Consider the following 23236-nt stretch of genomic DNA (forward strand, 5'->3'; position numbering starts at 1 on the left):
ATTTCTACTTTCGTTAATTATTATCAGATTTTATTGTTGCTGCTTTTCACGAAAAAGATTTGTTTTCAAGTTTAGGGCTTCTTTACCAGTTATTAAGAAGATTTCTGGTAGGATGAAACAAGTATAAGCGAATATATAGAATTACTATACGTGAAATCAAATCTTAACTGTCTTTTTTAAAACAAGCGTGACGTCTGCATTTTTTTTTTCTTTTTACTTATTTTTAAATATACTTATGAATAAATCAAATCACAAATATTTTAAACATTGATCCCAAACATAAATTTTCATTAAAGAACTTCAAATAACCAATTAAAAATTTTTGCGTAGGTACCCATTTTTGTTTGTTCTGTGAAATATTAAAAAAAACCCTCTACGCTAAATTTAAGTTATTTTCCCAATACGTCCGATAAAATCACGTCAAAAGCGATAACAATCAGTCATCGAAATGTGTAAAGTACGTCAGTTTCAGTAACATCACAGGGAAGGGAAAACAAAAATTTTAAATTGATGTTGTGAAACTTGAACCTACACCAATTAAAATCAATTATCGTATTTACACTGCAAACTTTTAAATTATATATATATTGTTGTGTAGGTTTTAGATCGATTAAAAGGGGCGAAATATTTGGTTAATCTGAAAAATATTATTTATAACAAAAATTGAAATAGCGGCTCTTCGCTAAGATGTTTTAAGCCTTAGATGTAAGCCTCAAATTTAAAAAAAAATTACAGTTTGCATTTAATAAATTTAAAGAGATGATTATTAATTGTCTTACAGTAACGCATTACGATCCCACTAAATTGGTAATCGTTGCTGTCGACACGAAAATTTACAATCCGATCACCAGCCTTTAAAACTATTTTTGGTCGAAACTAAATACAAAAAGGCAAAGTATTATGTCAAACATTGATTACGTTTCAATATTACCATTGGCAGAGGTGTTTGAAAAGATCCTGGAGGAGCAAGTTTTTTTTTCATAAATAAAGATGATTTTCCCATAACGGCTGAGTTAATATATAAAGAAATAATTCATCTTTATTGTTACTGGAATCAAAGCCATTCATCAAACCCATTATTGTAGTTGTCAGTACTGAGACAGTTGCCTATGCTAGACAAGTGTTTAAAAGGAAGAGAAGTCTTTATACAGAACTGGATGGTTAAAGACGTGAAAGATGCGTCAAAATATTTGCAGCAGTACGGATACTTGACATGACATTTAGTACAGTCAACAGGAAGAACTGAACAAAAAAACAACAACAATACACCATGTGTGTGTTTCGCCATATAGTGCTATTAAGGCATCCTGCCAGTCTATTTGCTTTTTGTACTTGATCTTTTACTTCTTTGTCCAGGTCTCCATAGCTAGACAGTGTAATTCCCAGGTATTTTATTTCCATTACTTGTTTAGTACTGATGCCACTAATGAACTCTTTAGGTCAGCTGTAAACAAGGATAGCCTTGATGATTTCCAATCTCCGATAGGAGTGGCACAAAAAGAAGAAGAAGAGAGTACTTCGCTGACTACTATTGTTTCAGATGAGATCGTCATATTAATTTTTTTTGCCCTCATGTTCATCGTCATCTTCATCCTCATCATGTTTATCTTCATCTTGGGCTAACAATATTGCGTCGTCTGCGTGACAGAGTATTTTCATTACTTTGTTTTCCATTCGGTATCCTCTTCCTTTGTTAAAGCTTTTGATGATTGCATCCATGATCAAATTAAAAAGCATGTGTCTCAATGAATCTCCTTTAGCCCAGTCTGGTTAAAATAAAAGGTGGAAAAATGTTTCGCAGATATCTGAAGCTTTTAAGACATAGGTGGGGGATACTAGATGATGAATAGATGAAAAGATACTCCTAGTTTTACCTTGCGTTTTTTTTAAGCAATAATTTATGGTCACAATTTGATTTTTTGTCTATAATTTTTTTGCCTTATATTTTAAATAAGCAATATTTACTTATGTCATTTTTTTATGTCAAGAATATCTTTATTTTCCCGTTTTTTTTAATAAAATTGATAAATAATTTACAGAGATATTTGCAAAAAAGCAGTTTTTTTGCACTAATATATAAACTTTATTAATTTTTTTATTAACAAAATAAAATGGTATTAATACATTTAAACATCAAGGAATTACCATCTTTTAGATTTGTGCAAAATTTCCCTCCGATTAGTCAAATATTTTATAAGTTATTTAATTTGTTTATTCCTGACGCTAATTATTTAAACTATTGAGCTTGCCCTATGCATAATGCTAGACACATTCAGCAAATTTCATAGGATTCTTTAAGACTTAGACTATCTCAGAAGTTAAATGCATATTGAGTTTTCATCGAAATTATTTACAAAATAAACGTTTGAAAAAAGGGTATGTTTTTTACTTATAAACAATTGTAATAACTTCTATATTTTTCAAGCTACAGACTTGTACGTACAACCATTGGATAGCTGGTAAAAAAGCTCACATTAAAAAATAAAAAACCTTCTATGACCAATAGGAACGAAGTTAGTGACTATTTTTAAAAAAATCATATCTCCATTGTTTATAAACATTAAGAAGTAAAATTTGCACAAATTTTGAATGAAAATCTAAACTTTATATTGAAACTTATAGCTATAAAATTTATCTAATTTTTCGAAACGACGGTACTTTCGAAAGATCGACATAGGAAAGTCGAGAGGATATCTGTTTCAGCTCCGTTTTTTTTCGGCATCGGAACTTCAAATTGCAACACGTAGGAAAAATTTACATTATCTTGGCTTCCTTTACAGCTACAAGCCTCTTTTTTTTATTCTGGGGTAGCTCGTAGAAATATGAATAACTACATAGTTTTCACTGGCCGGAAAATATGAGAAAACTCGGAAAAATTGAGTCCATTTGAAATTCACCCTAAATACTATTTTTTTTTTTAATTTGCTCGAATAGTCTGTCGCAGTATTAATAATGATGACATAATTTTCACCCACCATAAATGTTGGAAAATCCCGGAAAATCAACATATGTTTTTTTATTTTATATCAATGATGTAATAATACTTATATATTTTATAAATTAAATTTCAGGTAATTTTTTACACATTACATTATTATATTCCTTATATTAATTATAATTGTTTGTATTTTTATAATTAACAATATTGATTTTTATTCTATTTTTCTTACAAATATGATATACAATATTAACCTAATCTGCCTTACTGCTTTGATAAAATAAGTCGATTTTTTCATCACTTGCCTTATTAAGTTTTGCAATGTTTATTAAACTTTACTTTTTTTATTTTCTTTACATACATTGGTTTAAAAGTTAAAATTTGGTTCATTTATTCGACTTCACTGTCAGGTCTGAACCTTTTTGTTGCAGGTTGTTTGTCTTAACTTATTAAGTCAGTCTTTCCATACATTAACATATTAATGGGCGATCTTAATGCCTAGGTGGGTCAAGGTAAGTTAGAAGAACAAGTAGGAAAATATGGGCTTGGAAACAGAAATGACAGAGGAGATCGATTGATTCAATTTTGGCAAAGTGAAGACTTCGTAATAACAAATACCTTTTTCAAATTACCTCCTCGACGGTTATATACATTGACATCTCCACAACATACCAAAGAAAAAATAGTGAGAAATCAAATAGACTACATTATGATAGCAAGGAGGTATCATAATGCTGTTAAATGTACTAAGACGTACCCAGGAGCTGATATAGCCTCAGATCATAACCCGGTAGTTACTGTGATAGAGGCGAGACCAAAAAAGATTAGAAGACCACACAGATAGGCACTAGATTTAAATAAACTTAGAAACAAAAATATACGACAAGAAACAGGAAGAAATAAATGAAAACCTCCGTTCAGCGCAGCAACAAATTAACGATACAAACAACGTTAACCAAAAATTAAAGTACATAAATACAGCTATACAAACAGCAGGAAAGAAACATCTTACAAAAACAACAACAAAGAATAAGGGGTGGATGACACAAGATATACTAGACTTTATGGAACAAAGAAGAAAGATGAAGAATTACCCAGACAAATACAAAGAAATAAATAAACACATTACAACATAAAAAAGAGAATAAAGCAGCCAAAGAGGAGTGGATTAAAGAACAATGTGAAGAAATGGAAACCTATGAGAAAAAGTACGATGCGTTCATTATGCACAGAAAAGTAAAAGAGATAACAGGAACCATAAAGAAATGCCAAATAGGTAAACTTAAAGACAAAGATGGAAATCTTATTGTAGATCTAGAGAATAAAATAAAAAGATGGACAGAATACCTGAATTAATTATTTGAAGACGACATAGAAACAACTTAACTCAGATAATCAATGCAACTGGGCTAGACATATTGAAAGAAGAAGTAGAATACGCAATAAGAAACGCTAAAAATGGAAAAGCAAATGGACCTGATGCAATTCCTACAGAACTGTTGAAGCTTTTGAATGATAAATCCGTAACCATAATATTAAATTTTGCAGCGAGGAGCTAAAACAGTTTCCCCTCCACTTTCCTATGTCGATCTTTCGAAAGTAACTTCTTTTCGAAAGGTTTAAGTTTCGAAAAATTGGATGAATTTTATAGCTATAAAATTCAATATAAAGTTTAGATTTGCATTCAAAATTTGTGCAAATTTTACTTCTTAATGTTTATAAACAATGGAGATATAATTAACAAAAAAATTGTCGCTAACTTCGTTCCTATTGTTTATAGAAGGTTTATTTTTTTTGTTAAATGTGAGTTTTTTTACCAGCTATCTAATGGTTGTACGTATAAGTCTGTAGCTTAAAAAATATGGAAGTTATTGCAATTGTTTATAAGTAAAAAACATACCCCTTTTTCAAACGTTTATTTTGTAAATAATTTCGATGAAAACCTAATATTCATTTAACTTCTAAGATAGTATAGATCTTAAAGAATCCTATGAAATTTGTTAAATGTGTCTAGCATCATTCATAGGGCAAGTTCAATGGTTTAAATAATTAGTCCCAGGGATAAACAAATTGAATAACTTTTAAACTGTTTGACCGATCGGGGGGAAATTTCGCACAAATTTAAAGGACGGTAATTCCTCAATGCTGAAATGGATTAGTAACATTTTTTTTTTGTTAATAAACAAATTAATTAAATTTATAAATTAGTGCAAAAAAACTGCTTTTTTGCAAATATCTCCGTAAATTATTTATCAATTTTAATTGAAAAAAGGGGAAAGTAAAGATATTCTTGATATAAAAAATGGTATAAATATTGTTTATTTAAATTATAAGGGAAAAAACGTATAGATAAAAAATCAAATTCTGACCATAAATTATTGTTAAAAAAAAACCCAAGGTAAAAATAGGAGTATCTTTTTATCTATTCGTCATCTAGTAATCCCCTCCTATGTCTTAAAAGCTTCAGATATCTGCGAAACATTTTGCCGTGAAATCGATGATTTTTGTATAACCAGACTGGGCTACTTGTCTTATTCCGCTGCCTATTTCTATAAGTTCTGTAAGTTCTCCATTTATTCTGACTTTTATTTTGTTGTTTTAGTAGTTTTTAATTCTATATTTAACAGTTTAGGAAAACTATCGAAAAGCTCCCTTGACGATGTAAATGTCTTTGTATATTTCTTTTAAGTTATTATCTGTAATATATTGAAGCAACTGTTTCACGTCTGTTCTAAAGTTAGGTAAATTAGGAATCATTATTTGTAATTCTTCATATAATTCGTAAGGTTGAAAGTCACCGCTCTCACCCACTCGTAGGACTGGGTGTAAATCTTGACAATTTTTTAATATTTGTTCGTGTGGATAATTTTTTAATTTACTTCAATCAAGCATAGTGTTAAAAAACAGCATGAAAACAAAATCGTCAAAAAGTTGTGGTATATGGAGGGAGGCTGTTGTTTGACGAACGGGGAATACCCTATTTTGATTTGGTAGGGAAGGTGCAGCCGTGCAGTTGAAACTCTTCGCTAGCGATAGGAATGCAATTTTAGGCCAGCGGTGACGTGCATTGTAGTGGAGATTTTTCGCGAGTGACAGCGACGCAAGCACTTTTTCGGCGCTTTTATGGCTTAGGTTTAATTAAGTAATACATAAATCTCCATCTCGCAAGGCCCCTTGGACCGCGAGGCCGTGAGCTGTGGCCTGCGTTACCCACGCTTTACGCCGCCCCTGCGTGGACACATAAATAAATTATATACATGAAAAATATTTTCTAATAAATTAATCTAAAATCTAAAATATATTAGCAAAATATTAGTTTTATTATCGTTGCGTAGGCTGTACATGTTTTCGTGTATCGTAATATGTTGTAAAGGTTTTTAATATACTGTAATAAATCAGTAAGTAATAAGTTTATCATATATTTGATTTTATTCTTACTTGTTTTATTTTTACGTCCGCTTCTGTATGTCCATCAACCTAGACTAGATTAAAAGCTTGTGTGGTAGTCAATTAAACTGTTTATTATTACAAACAAACACAAATAACGTGAATCTATTATTCCACTTCAAGCGAGTAATTGGGAATACAAAATGACTGAAACCAGTTAATTTCGTAGTTTGTAACTCCCAAATGTTAACATGTTGTGTGTTGTTAAAAAAACGTTTAACAAAATTCATTTAAACGTAACGACAAATACAAGAATTTATTTAACATAATCAATATTAAAGAGGGGCGTAACAGTACGAATAGTCTAGAGAGCAGAAAATAAATAGGATTTAAATAGAAGTTAAAGTACTCTATTCTCGATGAAAAAGGGAGACAGGCTGGATATAGGACGTGCATATAGGATTAGCATATAGGATTAGGCGAAACTGATTTAACATAAATAGTATATAGGTAATAAATAAATAGATAAAAAGATTTGGAATAAAACTAAATTGTTTCCAAAACTGGTAAAACGAAGAAGGTTTAAACTTGTATGGAAGAGAGCTCTGAACGGGACAATGGCTATACTTCTGTAGCAGTTGTAGATATATTTTCCTTAAGAACCCTTTTTGGTTGGACGATCAGTGGAATATTCGTTTTCTTTACAATATGTTTATTCCTTACTATGTATTACCAATTTATCTATGTTTCATACCTCCATTTTTTTTTTCAAATCTTCTACTGATATTCCGTGATATTCCTTTCGCAACCTTCTTTTTTACGTATGCTTTTTCTTTTCTTAATATATACCCATACAATCTTATTCTTTATTATTGCTTAATTCTCACTATGGTATCGCTTTTCATCCATATATGGGTCATACAGTCGTTTTGTATATTTTTCTTTTTGTGCTTCGGCCTATCTTCAGTTATTTAAACCTTTACTTATCAATTTCAAATTGTAAGACTTGTGACTTTTGAATTTGTGTTGACTTTCCGGTTTTTTTTTTCTGTGACGTTTCTGTTAGCACACAGAAACGTCTTGCTCGAAACCTTCATTCTTGTTCTGCTCCTCTATACTTATATTCTTCTTCCATTAATTATTTTATTACTTTTCGGTACAATCTGCTAAACGTTGGTGTTACTGTAATGCCTCTTTAGTTATAACATATAATTTTACGTTCTTTTTTATCTTTCATCCGCACGGTATTTTTGTCTCGCACGTATTAATACATTTGCCCGCATTAATAACACTAACAGTTCGAAAAAGTAAATCCCATGGTTAGACAAATAAAAAGAAAATGTCCAATGGCAACCTCGTATTTGATAAAGGTGACTTGATGAATATATATATATATATATATATATATATATATATATATATATATATATATATATACGCAGCGTGTTTTTTAAGTAAGTACCGTTTTGGAATTAAAAAAAGACATGCAAAGATATGGCAATAATTTTATTTTTACATGAAAGCCTGTACCTTAATCTACTTTTCTACATAATTTCCGAGAATATTGAGGCACTTGTCATAACGTGGCACCAGTTTTTGAATACCATCCTGATAAAATTCTGCCGCCTGACTTGTTAACCACTGCATCACAAATGTTTTGACTTCGTTATCGTCTTGAAGACGCTGACCGCCCAGGTGTTTCTTCAAGTGCTGGAACAAATGGTAGTCACTGGGCGCCAGATCAGGGCTGTATGGAGGATGATCTAGAGTTTCCCATTTAAATGATTTGATGAGATCTTTGGTCTGATTAGCCGCATGTGGACGGGCATTGTCGTGCAGCAAAACGATACCCTTACTCAACTTGCCACGTCTTTTGTTCTGGATTGCATGACGCAGATTTTTCAATGTCTCACAATAAGACGCTGCATTGATTGTCTCATTACGAGGCAGAAACTCCACTAGCAATACTCCTTTTCTGTCCCAAAAAACTGTGCACATGATTTTCCGGGCAGAAATTGTTTGCTTAAACTTCACTCTTTGCACTCTTTGGGTGATGATGAATGTCGCCATTCCATGAATTGTTGTTTCGATTCTTATGTGACGTAGGCCACCCACGTTTCGTCACCAGTAACAATTTGGTCTAAAAAATCTTCACCTTCACTGTGGTACCGCTCAAAGAAAGTCAATGCACTGCCTAAACGTTGGGTTTTGTGCAAATCCGTCAACAGTTTTGGAACCCAACGTGAACACAATTTCCGGTAATTTAAGTTCTCGGTAACAATGCGATACAAAATACTACGAGAATACTGAGGAAAGCAGTCGAACAATGATGAAATTGTAAAGCGTCTGTTTTCTCTCACCTTTTCGTCCACTTTCTGCACCAAATTTTCATTAACGACCGAAGGACGCCCACTTCGTTCTTCTTCATCATGCACATTTGTGCGGCCATCTTTAAATGCTCATTTAAACCCATTTCCTTACCATCCCATCACTCATAATGTTTTGTCAGTAAACTTCAACGATCTCACGATGAATATCGATCGGTTTTACGCCTTTAGCACTAAGAAATCGTATAACAGCCCGTACTTCACAATCAGCGTGACTCACGATTGTTGGAGGCATCTTAAACACTGGAGTAAACAAGTACAATGGAGAATCAGACTGTAATGGCGTCAGTGCGTAGACAAGAGATGTAGGTAACCACCGCTCATGCGCGGAACGCCGACCGTAGCGCAGCGGCGGGGGAATCGCAAAGCGGTACTTACTTAAAAAACATACACTATATCGCGAAAAAAAATGAAAGGCAGAATTTACAAAACAGTCATCAGACCAATAAAGACATACGCTGCAGAAACACGACCTGATACAGAGAGGATAAAAAGGATGTTAGAAACAGCAGAGATAAAAAAACTTAGAAAAATTAATTACTATTTAAATGGGAATAAGCCACAATTAAATGTTAAAGTACGTTTATTGACGTTTCAATTTCCACTTCGGAAATCGTTCTCAAAACACAAACATTAGTAAATTAAACAACAACAACAATTAAATGTTTGTATTTCGAGAACGATTTCCGAAGTGGAAATTGAAACGTCGATAAACGTACTACCTTTAATTGTGGCTTACTCCCATTAAAACAGTAATTACTTTAACATGCCACAAGAAAATAGCTTCAGAACAATACTTAGAAAAATTGATAGTAAAACAGTATCGGACAAAGCTAGAAGTACGACGTAGATGCAAGGTGGAGAACATCAAGGATTGGGTAAAAAATAGAAGAGTAGAATAAAATGATGGTATAAGCCGAATTACATCAAATAGAGTAGTAAAGAAGGCAAGAGACGGTTCCATAATAGGAAGACGATCAGTAAGAAGACCACGAAAACGATAGAACGACAACTTAATGGAGAATATTAAGCACATTAAAAAACAGACAGAGTCATGTCTACATAAAAAGAAGAAGAAGAAGAAAAAGGTCAGAAAGAAGAAGTCTAAACAAAGTGTAATAAGAATATCCTAAAATGACATAGTGCCAGGTGTTACATATATTCAAGCCGCAAATATTAATCAACCACTGAACCAAATTACTGCAAAACTAACTGACATACAAAAGTTAAACCTAATAATACAGGGTCTCATGGAGCAGTTGGGCACCATGCTCGACCTTTTTACCACCGTCGTAGCAAGGATCAAGTGATGGCCGACGAACAAAAAATTTGTAATCTAGCTTTTCCGATGCTTGCTCTTATCTCCTGGTTTTTGATTCTTCATTTAACATTATGCCGAGGCAGTTGTAGTAATTCATTCTTTCTACTGGAGTTGGTTTGACGTAAAGTAGGCAATTTTCTTTGACTGGTTAACAGTTATATAACTAAGGATTCATAGTGTCAAAAATTTTTTTTACCCTCCCCTATTTTATTAGTGTGGTGGGAATAATACTTCCCAGTGCCCATACGCGAATAATGTAAATTCAAAAAAAGAAACAATTCAAATAAATTTAGTTTTTTTTATCACCACTTTTATATATAAGTACTTCAGATATTTTAAAAATACTTTAAAACAGACAACACACAAGAAAGTAAGGTTTAAGTTTGAATGACCTTTGTATTCAAGATTAAGGTAACGAAAAGGCCCGGTGTATATGTTACAAAAAGGGCTTAAACTTGTTTTATATTGCTTTAATATTTTTTTAATTGCGTTTTCAAAAATCAAATAATTATGATCAAAACTTAGTTTATGTGTCGATTTTTGACTTCTTTATGTTGGAGTAACAAATCATTCCCAAGAAGGAACCTATTACGATATTTTGACTGGCTTGTTATTAGGTAAATGGTGCATGAATTTATTGATTGGATAGAATAATTTCTGCCAAAAACAATATATTACTTTGACGGAAATATCAGTGTCTTAAAATTATGCAAATTCTAAAAAAGTCCCTCGAGAATTTGTTTTATTGTTTCCGTTCATAATTAAAAAAGCCATTACTACTTTGTATGTAGATTGTATTCAAAGCAGAAACTTCAAAATTATACCTTTATAACTTTAAGTATACACAGTAACACCGACAACTACTTAAATTAATTGTTACAATCAAGGAAATACGGACTAGTGGTCAATATTACTATTACGTATATCGACCGATCCATTTGTGGTTTGAATCACTAATGGTAAATTCAGAAGAAAGAATGACATACTTCAATATAAGAAAAAAAATAATAACTGTATTCAAAGAGCAAAAAATGTAGAACGTCAGAAAATTGTGCTAAAAATTAAAATATAATAACTCTTCATTCGGCGTGTGACCTGCCCGAATGCCGTTATCCGGGGTAGTTCCAATGGACCTATAATTAAATATTTAATTACTAGCTAATTTTTTAAAATATTTATAACATAAATAATATATATTTAAGTGTGTGAATATCTAAATAGATTATAAATGCTCCATATATGGAGAAAAAAAAACAAAAAGTGATAACATAGATATGTATTTATTTACAGATTTAATCCATATCTTATTAATATTTATTAAAACATTCCCGCACAATTTGTTAGCATGGAACTCAAACATAAAAATTTGCTATACTTTTCACAATATTATTCAGTCTTGCATTGTTTCTTTGTAACTGGGTCACAGTGTTTTCTGTTACTTCTGTCTGAACTATTTGCTGCTCCATCCCCTTTATGAGTTTTTTCTTGTTCAGGTTTATAAGGCTTTAAAAGAGTTTACAGTTTAGTCGGTAAACTTTTTATTGTTGATCTTTTCTGTAAATGTGAAGTTACTAAACTGTTTGCCAAATTTTTCAAAAAGAAAGCCAACTGTCCCTGAGAAAGCAGGGCTCGGATCCACACGACCAAGCTGCAGCCAACACCACGCCTTTCTACAGCATCAAATAAGGACTCAAAAGTAGCGCAACTAAAGGCGCCCTCAATATGCATAAAGATATCCAGGCTGTATTGCTTCCGATCTAGCACCCGCTCCACCCTGTAGACAAGGTGATGCAGGGCCGTCTCATAAGAGTTACCGGCCTAGTAGGCGTATTGACGTGCATGCAACAGGCTGTCCCTAAGTGATCCATCACGTATGAATCGATCTACGAGTCTCTCTAGAGCCTTTAAAAGAAAGGATGAGAGATTGATTGGTCAGAACGATTTAGCAGGGGTAAAATCCGGTTTAGGAATAAATACGACCCTAGTCCTCCTCCAGGGTAAGGGAATATACCATATCGCAAGAAAGGTCCTAAATATCCTGACCTAATAGGACTTTATGATATTATAATAATTCAATTTTAAAATACAGGCAAAAAACTGGAGTCTGGATCCACTGGACCTAATAACATTACTACATAATTAACTGGACAATAATATTAATAATTGCCTTTTGGCGAAAAACTAATAAACTTTCTTATACTTATTTCATATGTAAATAACAATATTTATATAATACATAATATCTTTTTTATTTTATTTTTAGAATCAAGATTCCTTAATCATTGATGGAACTTGCCAAATACCTGATCCTCTATATAAATTTATTGGGTCGATTATTTGCTTTTATATACCATTACTAGTAATGTTAATGACCTATGCATTAACAGTTAGACTATTGGCAAACCAAAAACAAAATTTAGCTACACACGATTGGTCAGCTAGTATGGGACCAGGTGGAACTCCATCGTCAATGGGTAAGAAAGATTTATTTACTATCCATATTATATTAAGAGTATTTTACTACTAAAAAAAATTTTGCAGTATTTTTAAAATCAGCATCCACTATTATCCACTTATATATAAATGACTTACTTTTGGTCCATAATATAAGAATTCTTAAAAAATAAAAAGCTATATATTATTTCCTTCTTCGTTATACGGGGGTCGGCATAAGTTAGGCAATGCTCTCGAAAAATCGGCATAAGTCCGGCAACGCTTATAAGTCTTGCAACACTGTCGAAAAAGGTTAAAACATGTTCGTGCTTTAGAATCAGACAGTTGTGTAGATGTCATTATAGTAGGGGTTGTCGAGTAGATGCGATTTTAGAATGAGAACACGTCTTGTGTGCGGGAGTACCTTAACAGGACCCTTAAGCTAGCGGGGACAAATGAGCGCAATCCAATTTAAACTACGTAATATTTTTTCATTAATTTATTACAACCCTAATATTTTTTCACCACCAAACCAGAATGAAGGGGAGTGATTCTGCTGGCTGAAGGTTCAATCTAGCAGAATTCGAAAAAAAGAACTTTTTGCCTGTGGCATATTTTTTCACCCTTTTTTCGCTAATTTATTACCACCCTAATAATTTTTCACCACCAAACCACCCTTAGTTGAGGCGATTTTCTTGTTTACGGTTTACGGTAAGCTAGTAGAATTCAAAAAAATATTTATGATATACTACAGTGCTCTGCTAGATTTTTACTAGCCTAGTAATTTTTTTCTCAACTACCCTAATTGAAAACATTCTGAAATGTTACTCTGTGCTAACTAATATTTATTTTTTAAATGTTTAAATATTGAAAGTATGAAAATACTTTATTTTAAATATTATAAATTTTAACTGTTTAAAAAAATTGACTCTGATTCAAGTCGTGAGTATACGGCTAAGCGAAATCGAATCGTGAGTCCCTTTTATGAATATAAAATAAATGAGATCAAGTTGAGTTTTAGTAAATACAATGGAAATATTTCATAGAATAATTACCAGGTAAGAAATATTCAAATTGAAATAATTTTATAATGTCTACTACATTAATTACCTAATTGTAAAGGAGGGTCGGGACACCTTTCGCACCTATTGTTAAAAGAGGAAAAGATTTGTATTTATTAGGTACATCCATAGACCTGGGCGAAGTATACCGCAAAGGATATTAGAGTGATACCGCCCTCTTCACTATTATTAAACTTTGGCAATAAATTGCAAATATAGCACCTCTGTACTGTCCCTGAGTGTATTTGATGTCGATTGTGTCAATGTATTTCATTTAGATTTCTAGCGAAATAAATGCCTCGTTTTAATTTATATTTGTTTAATTTTGTAATGGTAGTGAATATCCCATATTATGTTAGTTTTTACACTTATATTGCTTTCTTAGTATACCTATATTTTAGAATAGGCACAAAAATTATTTCAGTAATTTTTAAAACATTTCAAAATTTCTAATATAATTTCTAAATCAATCACTAACATTTTTCAAAATACATAACAGTAATAAGCGCGCTAATATCCGGCAAAATAACGCAAAAGATGGAAAACATATTAAGTTGTGAGATAAATAGAAATGAACCCAGTGGAGATGGGAAATTTAGCGATAGAACCTATAAATTTACATTTCATGTATGGTTTTCCACCTTTAGACGTAAGAGTTTGGAAACTACCGCTTTAACGGTGACAGTTTTAGTTGACATGCTCCTCTGATACGTCTAAAGGTGGGAAACAGTGAATAGAATGTAAATTTATAGGTTTCAATCGCCAAATTTCTCATCTCTACTAGTTTCATCTCATATATCTTACAACTTAATATATTTTCCATCGTTTGCGTTATTTTGCCGGTTATAAGCACGCTTATCACTGTACTTATATAAATATCTAACTACCAATATTTGATATAATTTCTAATATAAAATACAAAAGGCGCACTACCTATTTTCCTGGTGTTAATTTTCCTAGAACTTATTAGATAAATACTTAATCCGCTTGACCACGGAAGCGAACTAGGTTATGGTTTTCGGAGCGAACTAGTATGTATAATTAAGAGGGTTTTTTGACCTTGGGAGCGAACTAGTGTGCTCCGAATTATCCGAAGTCGTAAAACTGATATCAATTCTCCAAACTTATTACTCTTAATTGACCAGTCGGCACCATTTTTCGGTGCCTAAAAGACGCTAAAAGTGTTTCTGCATTGTGGGAATTTAGTTACAATAGAATAAATTGTACAAACTTAAAGTTATTGAAAAATTCTTACAAAATTCTAGGTGGCCTCTTTTTCGTGACGCGCAGTGTAGTTAGAACACGACGATTACTGATGAACAAAATATTTTATATCTTGTAACCAGCCATCTTAATATAATCGTGCTTAATAATTATTAAGAAAACAATTGAATCGAACTTGCATCGGCTTTAGAGTTCTGGTATAACCAACAGGTAAAATCGTGACAAGACCTGCCAAATATTTGTTCTGAACTGTGTATTACTTAACATAACTTCAATTAATAACAACCATGTTTTCTTCTTAACAATATTATGTGATTCTAACGCCTAAATGTGAATCAAAAACACCCGTAAGGATCAACATTTCAAAATTTTGGAAACTGTGAAAAAGAAACGCTAGAATAATATCTCTATACAGCGTTCCACATTAAGAAAATAACATTAGGAATATGGAGATCAGTGTTGCCAAAACTCTCAAGCATGCGGTTTACTAGATTCTCGATATATTTTTCGAATTTCCATTTTCAATTAACATTTAACTGAAAAGTCAGAATAACAACTGAAGAACCACAAAGCACAAAATCTTATTATCATTATGTAATCTCAGAGAACGACATAAAATCGCTGACATACGCACACCGTATTATTTTAAGTTGCAATTAGTAATCAGATATATACATTCCAAGCGGTCCGTTTATTTGCTTTTAAATCTTTAATAGCCGGCAAAGTGCATGATTTAACTAAGCAATATTTTCTACTGATATCTATGATTCATGGTATATGATATTCTTACCGAAAAACAAATAAACTGTCGTTACTATAATTAAAATAAGATAAAATAAAATTATCTTTTGTCAATAGGTACTATTTATTTATGTAACAATAAAACACTGAAAACTTTGTTTTCGAAACTTCCACAAAATTTATTTTAAATTCTTATCACTACAGCTGTTTCGGCTGATTGCCTTTCTCAAGTGATCTGTTTTTGGCATGGGTTTACACTTTATAGTCTCTAATGAAATAGGTTGAGGAGGGGAGAACTGTTTGTCTCAAGCTGGTCATTCAGAATTATATCTGTGTTTTTTAATTTGTTGATTTCCATAGATTCTAACAAAGATAGCTTAAGGCCTTTATTTTGAATGTGTAGAATTTTAAATTCGTCATTAAAAGAATGATTATGATCTAGAAGGTAAAGTGCGTATGTAGAATCTGTTTTTCTATTATTGAAAGCCCTTTTATGTTCTGCTATTCGTTTATTAAAGTTGCTACCTGTTTAACCAATGTAAGTTTTTGGGCAGTCGCCACCTTTAAGTTTGTACACACCACTGTGTAAGTGTTTTTTATGTTGGCTCTTGTTGTTTTTAATATATATTAAAAACAACGGTCGAATCCATCAACTATTTATTTAATTAAAATCATTTTCCCTACATTTCATCTCTTGTTTCGAATGGGCACTTTTGGTCAATTACGTTAAAAAACATTAATTTAATTCATGTCTGTGAAAACGAAAATACAAATTATACAACCCTGAATCGTGCTTGTGTTCATCGTGGCATCGCTGCGCTTCTTTCGTCCATAAGAAATACATGGCCCTATCTCCGCAATGTTATTTTCTTAACGTGAAACGCTCTATAGCAAAGAAACAATTTCTTTAATAATAAGAAAAGATAACAGCCTAGAAGATGGAGGTGGAACATCCAGAAAAAGAAAGAAGCAACGGAATCAATAAAAAGAAAAAGCACAGAAGATAAATATGGGACAGTCCAGAAGGAGGAAGAAGGAACGATATAATTATTTTATTACGGAAAAAAATTAAGCACGTTACTGTAATAAAACAGTTCAGTACTATTAATCGCCACATATTAGTAAGAGTTACAATATCGTTTTACAAAAAAGGTTCGAAATAAAAACGAAACATTCAAAGAGATGCATGATCATGTAGCTAATTCAGAAAAATTCAGGCGTTTTGAAAGAGCAATACTTAGAAAAAAATTTGGACATTCATCACGATTTATCGACAGACCAATATAAAATGGAAACAAGCATAGAAATAAAACAATATTGATAATAATAGTGTCCAAGAGATTAAATGTCAGAAACTAAAATGGACATGACACGTACATTTACTTAGTAATAAAAAAATTGTAAAACTGGTTTGGCAGGAAATTTCTACGGGAAAAAGGCCAACTGGGCGTTCCAGAATGCGATGGAGGGATAACATCCACTCAAATCCCCAAAAAAATGGATATTTCACTAAACAACAGATTGATGTTGGTCAGTCAGCAAAGACCCATCCTGTGAAAACGGTGTTTAATTTTAAATATACGTACAGAACTCTTTCTTAAGACTTTCCAGAAATCAATTACAAAATTCATCGATAGACACATTTATAGAAGAGGATTTTTCACCTAGGAGGATCGAAGCACTATTTATCAACAATGAAGACATTTTGGAGGTATTTCAAATACCCCTTCCTGGTATTGCATCTCCTGATAAAGCTTACTAATAACAAAGCTATTTCCATATATTTTGAAGATAAAAAATGTTCTTTGTTATTAAGTAGAAAACTTCTCTCTGGGGAAACAGATAGGAGATTATTTAATATGGTGTAAAAGAATAATAGCTTTGAAGACTGATACAGTTTTGGAGGTCTTGGAGTTTTGTAATTAAAGGTAAAAAATGTTGACTTCTTTACTTAAAACTTAGAATAATTTTGCATTTCAGTCAATATTTATATGCAAGTTATGCTTATATACTTGTATAGTTTTAGTTATATTTATATTATTATAACATCCTATTATTGTTGGCATCCCAACATTTCAACTAATACCATTTAAAAATAATATATTAACACTAGAAAGTCGGGCTTAGCATACCTACCTAGAAAGCCCAAAGGGATCATTTTGGTCCCAAGTTCCCAAATCAATAAAAACCAAGTTTAGAATTAACTATTTATTTGGGAATAAACAAAAAATAAAAATAAACAGTTTTAAGAAATTATATAAACTCTTGACGATAGAATTTGATTTCATTTTTTAGTTTCATTTTAAACATTTGGAACATCATACAGTTTGCAGTTTTTGGCATTTGCCACACATTGCCTTGTTACAGCCGTGGCACTCATTGGAAGTATGATTACCTTTACAAAACATTTTTAACTGACATTTTTTTCTTTTTTGGCTAGTAACAGTGCTGGTGGTTGGTAAATCCGGTGGTGCTGGGTATAGTACCAGATTTCGGGAGGCAAGGTATGGAGCCCGTAATTCTTTACACAGCTGAAGAATAAACTTACGATGACTGATTTTACTTCCAGTAACTTCTTTATAATTATAAATAATCCATGCATTTATTGCTCCTAAGTCAAGAATGTTATAAAACACGTGCATTGGCTATCGTCTTAAAGCAACTTTTGTAGTATAAAGACGCGCCATTTGGTCCACTACATCAACCCCGTATTTTGTTTTATTATAAAAACTTACTGTTTGAGGAAGTTTTTTTCCAGCGACAGCAACATCCACTGATTGATGTAATGAGCTCAACAAAAGCACATTTTTGTGACTCTTTCCTTGGTATGCAGTAAGTGTTATCTTTTCGTCGTTCTGGAATATATGGGTAACATATAATTCTCCATTTTTACTCTTTACGCTTAGAGGAACTTCCTTTCTGTTGCGATTCAAACTACCCACAAGACTGGTTGATTTTTTTTGCAATGCCTTGGTCAATTTTAACGATGTAAAGTAGTTATCTGTCGTAACATGTTTGCCCCTTCCCAGTTGATTTTCCATTAACCGCAAAACAACATGTTCACCAACACTTGTATCTTTCTTGCGTAGATGATCAGTGCCAGTATAAGGGTAACCATTTACAATATAGTTTGATTCTACTCATGTCAAAAGCCAAAATTTTATGCCAAACTTATCTGGCTTATTTGATATGTACTGTGTAAACGGGCACCTGGCTTTAGAAGGCAGTAGTTGTTCGTCCACAGTAAGGTTTATTCCCAGTTTGTAACATGCATCACTATTTTCTATAAATCCATTCCAAATCGCAGAGGCGAGAGAAAATTTGTCGGTTTTCAATCGTTCAGATCTCGTTTGCTTTATGTCAAATCTGAGATATTTTATAATATCCTTGAATCTGTCTCGTAGCATAGTTTGCCTAGAAAATCGAGGAGCCCATACTGTTGACCACAAGCTGTTGGTTGGGAAATTTTTGGCGCCGTAGACTCCTCTTGCGTACATAATAGCAAGGGCAGCCTCCAGTTCTTTCAAAGTTATAGTCCATGTGTCATTTTTCAAACATCGATGTGCTTCTGCAATAGTGCATTCTTTTATATGACGTAACATGCTGTCGTTGATTATTAGATGCCAAGCACTTACCACACAATTGTTCCTCACGTTTCTTTTTGCATACGACGTAGGACCTGATTCCTCTCCATAAATGTTGTGCTGGGCGCGGCGTCCTGTAATGAGCAAACATTCAATGAATATGAAGATACTAAAAATCATAATCTTACTAGGTACTGATCCAGAATCAATAACTTTCCACGTTGGTCCGTCTTTCGATTGTTCGGTGTCTCCGATTGAAATAGTTTTTCCTTGTTGACCTCTTTTTCTCTTGTGACTTGACTTAGATGCACTTGGATTCACGATAAAATTAGCTGACTCGTGCTGTTGAGTTGTAGAAGCAGTGTTTACATAAATTGGTGAGTCTTGTACAATAAAACTTTCTAACTGCTCTGAAGCATCAGAGTCACTTGAATCATTATTTTGTGGTGGTACGTATTGTTCATCGTCTGACTCATTATTTTCTGCAAATTCAGATTCACCTCCCGAAACATCTTCTTGTATTTTTCGTATTTCTTCATGAAGTTCAAGCTCTGATAGTCCACGACGAGACATCTTTACAGTCGTCTTGAATTTTCACAATTGAACGAATGTTTCAATATTCTAGAAACGAGAGTCAGCAGAACCTAATAAACCGCTCAATAAACAAAATACTTTCAAGGAACAACCAGTATGTAACAAAATACCTTCTAGGAATAAACGTACATAAACATAATTTTATCTATACGACAGACAGTTAAAAGAAATCGTCAAATTTCCGAGAAAATAATAATAATTAATACAGGGCCAGTTTGGCCCCTTCAGACATCTATGGTAGGTTTGTTAGAAAATCCATTTAATAAATTTAGTAAACAATATTTTTTTGCGTTAAATAAGACTTTGTGTCAAAATATTAAAAATCATAAAATATGAAATTATTATTTTGTCAAATAAAAGAACTACAATAACTCAAATCGCAACAGGGGCCAAAGTGGCCCCTCCGACTTTCTAGTGTTAATGTAATGAGAAACATAATTTATAAATTTTTATTTATTGTATTTTTTTAGTTAAAAGTCAATTCGTTTTTTTACAGATACTGTTAATCAAATACTGTTTCTCAGATACCTATATATTTATTAATAATACTTACAAAAATACTTTATCAGGACAATTGTATTGTCAACATTTTTGTGCGCAAATTTTTTTGTTAATGACAAACTACTCCTTACTCACAAAAATTTGATAAAAAGAATATGTATTCTTGTTAAAAATTTATAAAAATAATTATTATTAAGGTAAACCCGTCAAAGTGTGAACTAGTTTTCAGTTAGATAATTTTTATGACATATTTTGCATGATTTAGGAGATGTTTTAAGTCATGATATTTTTTTCTTAGAATGCGTACGGACTTTACTTCTTCTTTAAGTGCCGTCTCGCGATCAAAGGTTGGATATCATCATTACTATCTTTACTCTATCTACTGCTGATCTGAAGAGTTCTATAGAACTGCATTTAAACCAGTCCCTTAAATTCTTCAACCATGACACTTTCCTTCTTCCTATACTCCTTCCTCCTCTTATCTTTCCCTGTATTATCAGCATTAGCAGTTCATATCGCTGTCCCCTCATTACGTGTCCCAGATATTGTAACTTTCTTATTTTTATTGTGTTTATTATTTCTTATTCTTTGCCCATTTCTCGCAATACTTCCGTGTTAGTTTTCTTCTGTGTCGATACTATTCTAAGCATCCTCCTGTAACACCACATTTCAAAGTATCGTATATACGAAAACACGTATCATATCAGTGGTCTTACTCTCAGTTCTAATCTAAAGTCTTTGTTGCAGAGAAGTGTTTTCATTTTTACAAACGCATTTCTTGCTATTTCTATCCTGACTCTTATTTTATTTATTTGATCATTATTGTCTGAAATCCAGATTCCTATGTATTTGTATTGATCAACCCTTTCTATCGGTACATTTCCCAAATGTATGTTTGTTGGTATATTTACTTTACTACATATACTTAAATTTGGGCACGTTCGTAACATCAGATGTGGAAATTATGTTAAATTATTTTTAAGTATCCATGGTTTACACTTTCCCGTCAATTTGGGGTAAGTGTGACAATGGACTTTAGCTTACAATAGCTAAAGTGTGTTATTTTTGGGGCAAGTAAAAACAATTTAAAATTGCAAGAACAAATGAATTTTTTAGTGTTTGAAAAATTTTAATTACTTTATTTTTAAGCAAGTTACAAAATTTTTAAGATTTAAAGTTTCAAACCGGCAAAATTTACGTCAAAAATAAAATGATCTCTTCTGTCTTTAACGGGTTCTGATAAAGTTTTTACGATATCGTCTTCAACTATCATATCCGTGTCTTCTACATCAGGCCAAAAAAAGGTGTTACTACTCTTTTTACATCTTAAAAAGCAAATTTTCTATTCATTTTTAATCTTGTTACCAATTCTTCCAATAAAATGTTTGATATGTTTTTTAGATGTGTAGTCTACAACAACCCAAATACCCAGCACGATTTGGGTCTTCCAACTGTTGACACTTCCAACTCTCTAACTGTTGGCACTTCTTTCTCAATTAGTTGACTACTGAAAGTTTCTTCTCGTTTCTTAATCCTCTTCGGTTTTTGAATTTTTGCTTCTTTTTTCTTTCTGCGTTCTTCTTCTTTTGTTTGTTTTTCTATTTCTTTTATTTTCTTCAATATTTTCTTCTGTAAGTTTATCCAAAACTTCTTAGAATGTAACGACTTCTACCCCTGCACCTCTACCTCTACAGTTGCTCCAGTACACGAGGTCACATTTACCCCAGTAGGCAATATAAACGAGGTAAGTGTGACCTAAGTCATAATTCAGTTAAAAATTAAAATTGGCAATTTTTTAATACATACAACGTAATATAAAATATAGTTGTTAAACAATCCTGCATACCATAAAATATTTACTTACCACCTAATACTCGCTTCTCACAAAATTTGTAAACAAAGTCTGCACACTAACATCCACGATTCACTTACATCGTGCGAACATCAACAAGTTAATTCGTACTAAAATACGCCCATGGTACAATGAATTCATTGTACCATGATATACGCCAACGGTCAAATATCAAATTACTTGTTTTTTACAAACTGCGTATTTGCATAGATCGCTGTTTCAAGAACTTTAGTTTCTATTCACAAGATGCCGCTGGCATCCCTACATTGTAGAAAATTTTATATAGTAGTCACAGTTGCCCCACAATCACACTTCCCGGGGTTTACCTTATCGTGGAAATAATCCTGAAATAAAATCCTGGGTATGTCACTGAACCAGGATTGACTTAAAACCCGTCTAAAAATAAACCCGACCTCTGCATTTAGTCCTCATTTATGTATACGTATCAAAGCTGCAATTTTATTAGAGTGATTGATAAAATGTTAATAATAAATAATGATAGATTTGAATTTTTTAATAATTTTATTTTTAGATCGTAAATATAATTGGCGTCGGTTTCTTAATTCTCCAAAATTAGACAGCAAATCTGGTACCCCGCAGCATGTCCATCACTCAGTAGCATCTACGGATACTGAGCTTACTACACTTGATACTCATGAACTGTGGATTCAGGATTCAGAACCAAAACCATGCACAATGAGTGCTCTAGGTGCATTTGGTACAGAAATGTTAAAATTATCAAGAGGCCTAGAAGCGGCATCGAATAGTATTAAAAGTACTCCCGAAAAGAGCACCTCAATATTCTCACCAAGTCCTCTAAGATATGAGTAAGTATAGTGTCTAATTATTTTGACAAATTGTAGTATATTTTAGTAACAAATTTGAGTATATATCAACTATATCTTTTGTTTTGTCCTAAAAAAAACCTGTATCATAAAATGTAAAACAGGCCATTAACGTTCCGATTTTTAGTCCGACTAGTGGTCCAACTTCCGCAGTTGGATTTGAAATTGGACCGTGAGTGAGCTGGTTGGATTAGTTGGACAACTAGCGGTACGAGTTGCTTTCATAAAGTCCTCGTAGACATACCGTCTCAGGACTTGCAACTTAATGTAGAGTCATATGTCGCCATGTTACCAATCCAACGGTAACTTTACCATCTTAATTTTATACAAGAAATAATGTAAACTAAATTTCAATTAGTAATTTTTAA

General features: G+C 32.4%; 1 protein-coding gene across 1 annotated transcript in view; it reads left to right on the forward strand.

Moving 5' to 3' along the window:
• 5-HT2B (5-hydroxytryptamine receptor 2B) overlaps positions 1–23236 on the forward strand; it is a 68570-nt gene that overhangs the window by 36179 nt on the left and 9155 nt on the right. The window contains exons 2-3 of the mRNA XM_072539546.1: positions 12297–12507; positions 22556–22850. Of these exons, the coding sequence (XP_072395647.1) occupies positions 12297–12507; positions 22556–22850 (506 nt within the window). The remainder of the gene's footprint in view (positions 1–12296; positions 12508–22555; positions 22851–23236) is intronic.

The sequence above is a fragment of the Diabrotica undecimpunctata genome, chromosome 7, assembly GCF_040954645.1.
Source record: "Diabrotica undecimpunctata isolate CICGRU chromosome 7, icDiaUnde3, whole genome shotgun sequence".
NCBI classification, from domain to species: domain Eukaryota; kingdom Metazoa; phylum Arthropoda; class Insecta; order Coleoptera; family Chrysomelidae; genus Diabrotica; species Diabrotica undecimpunctata.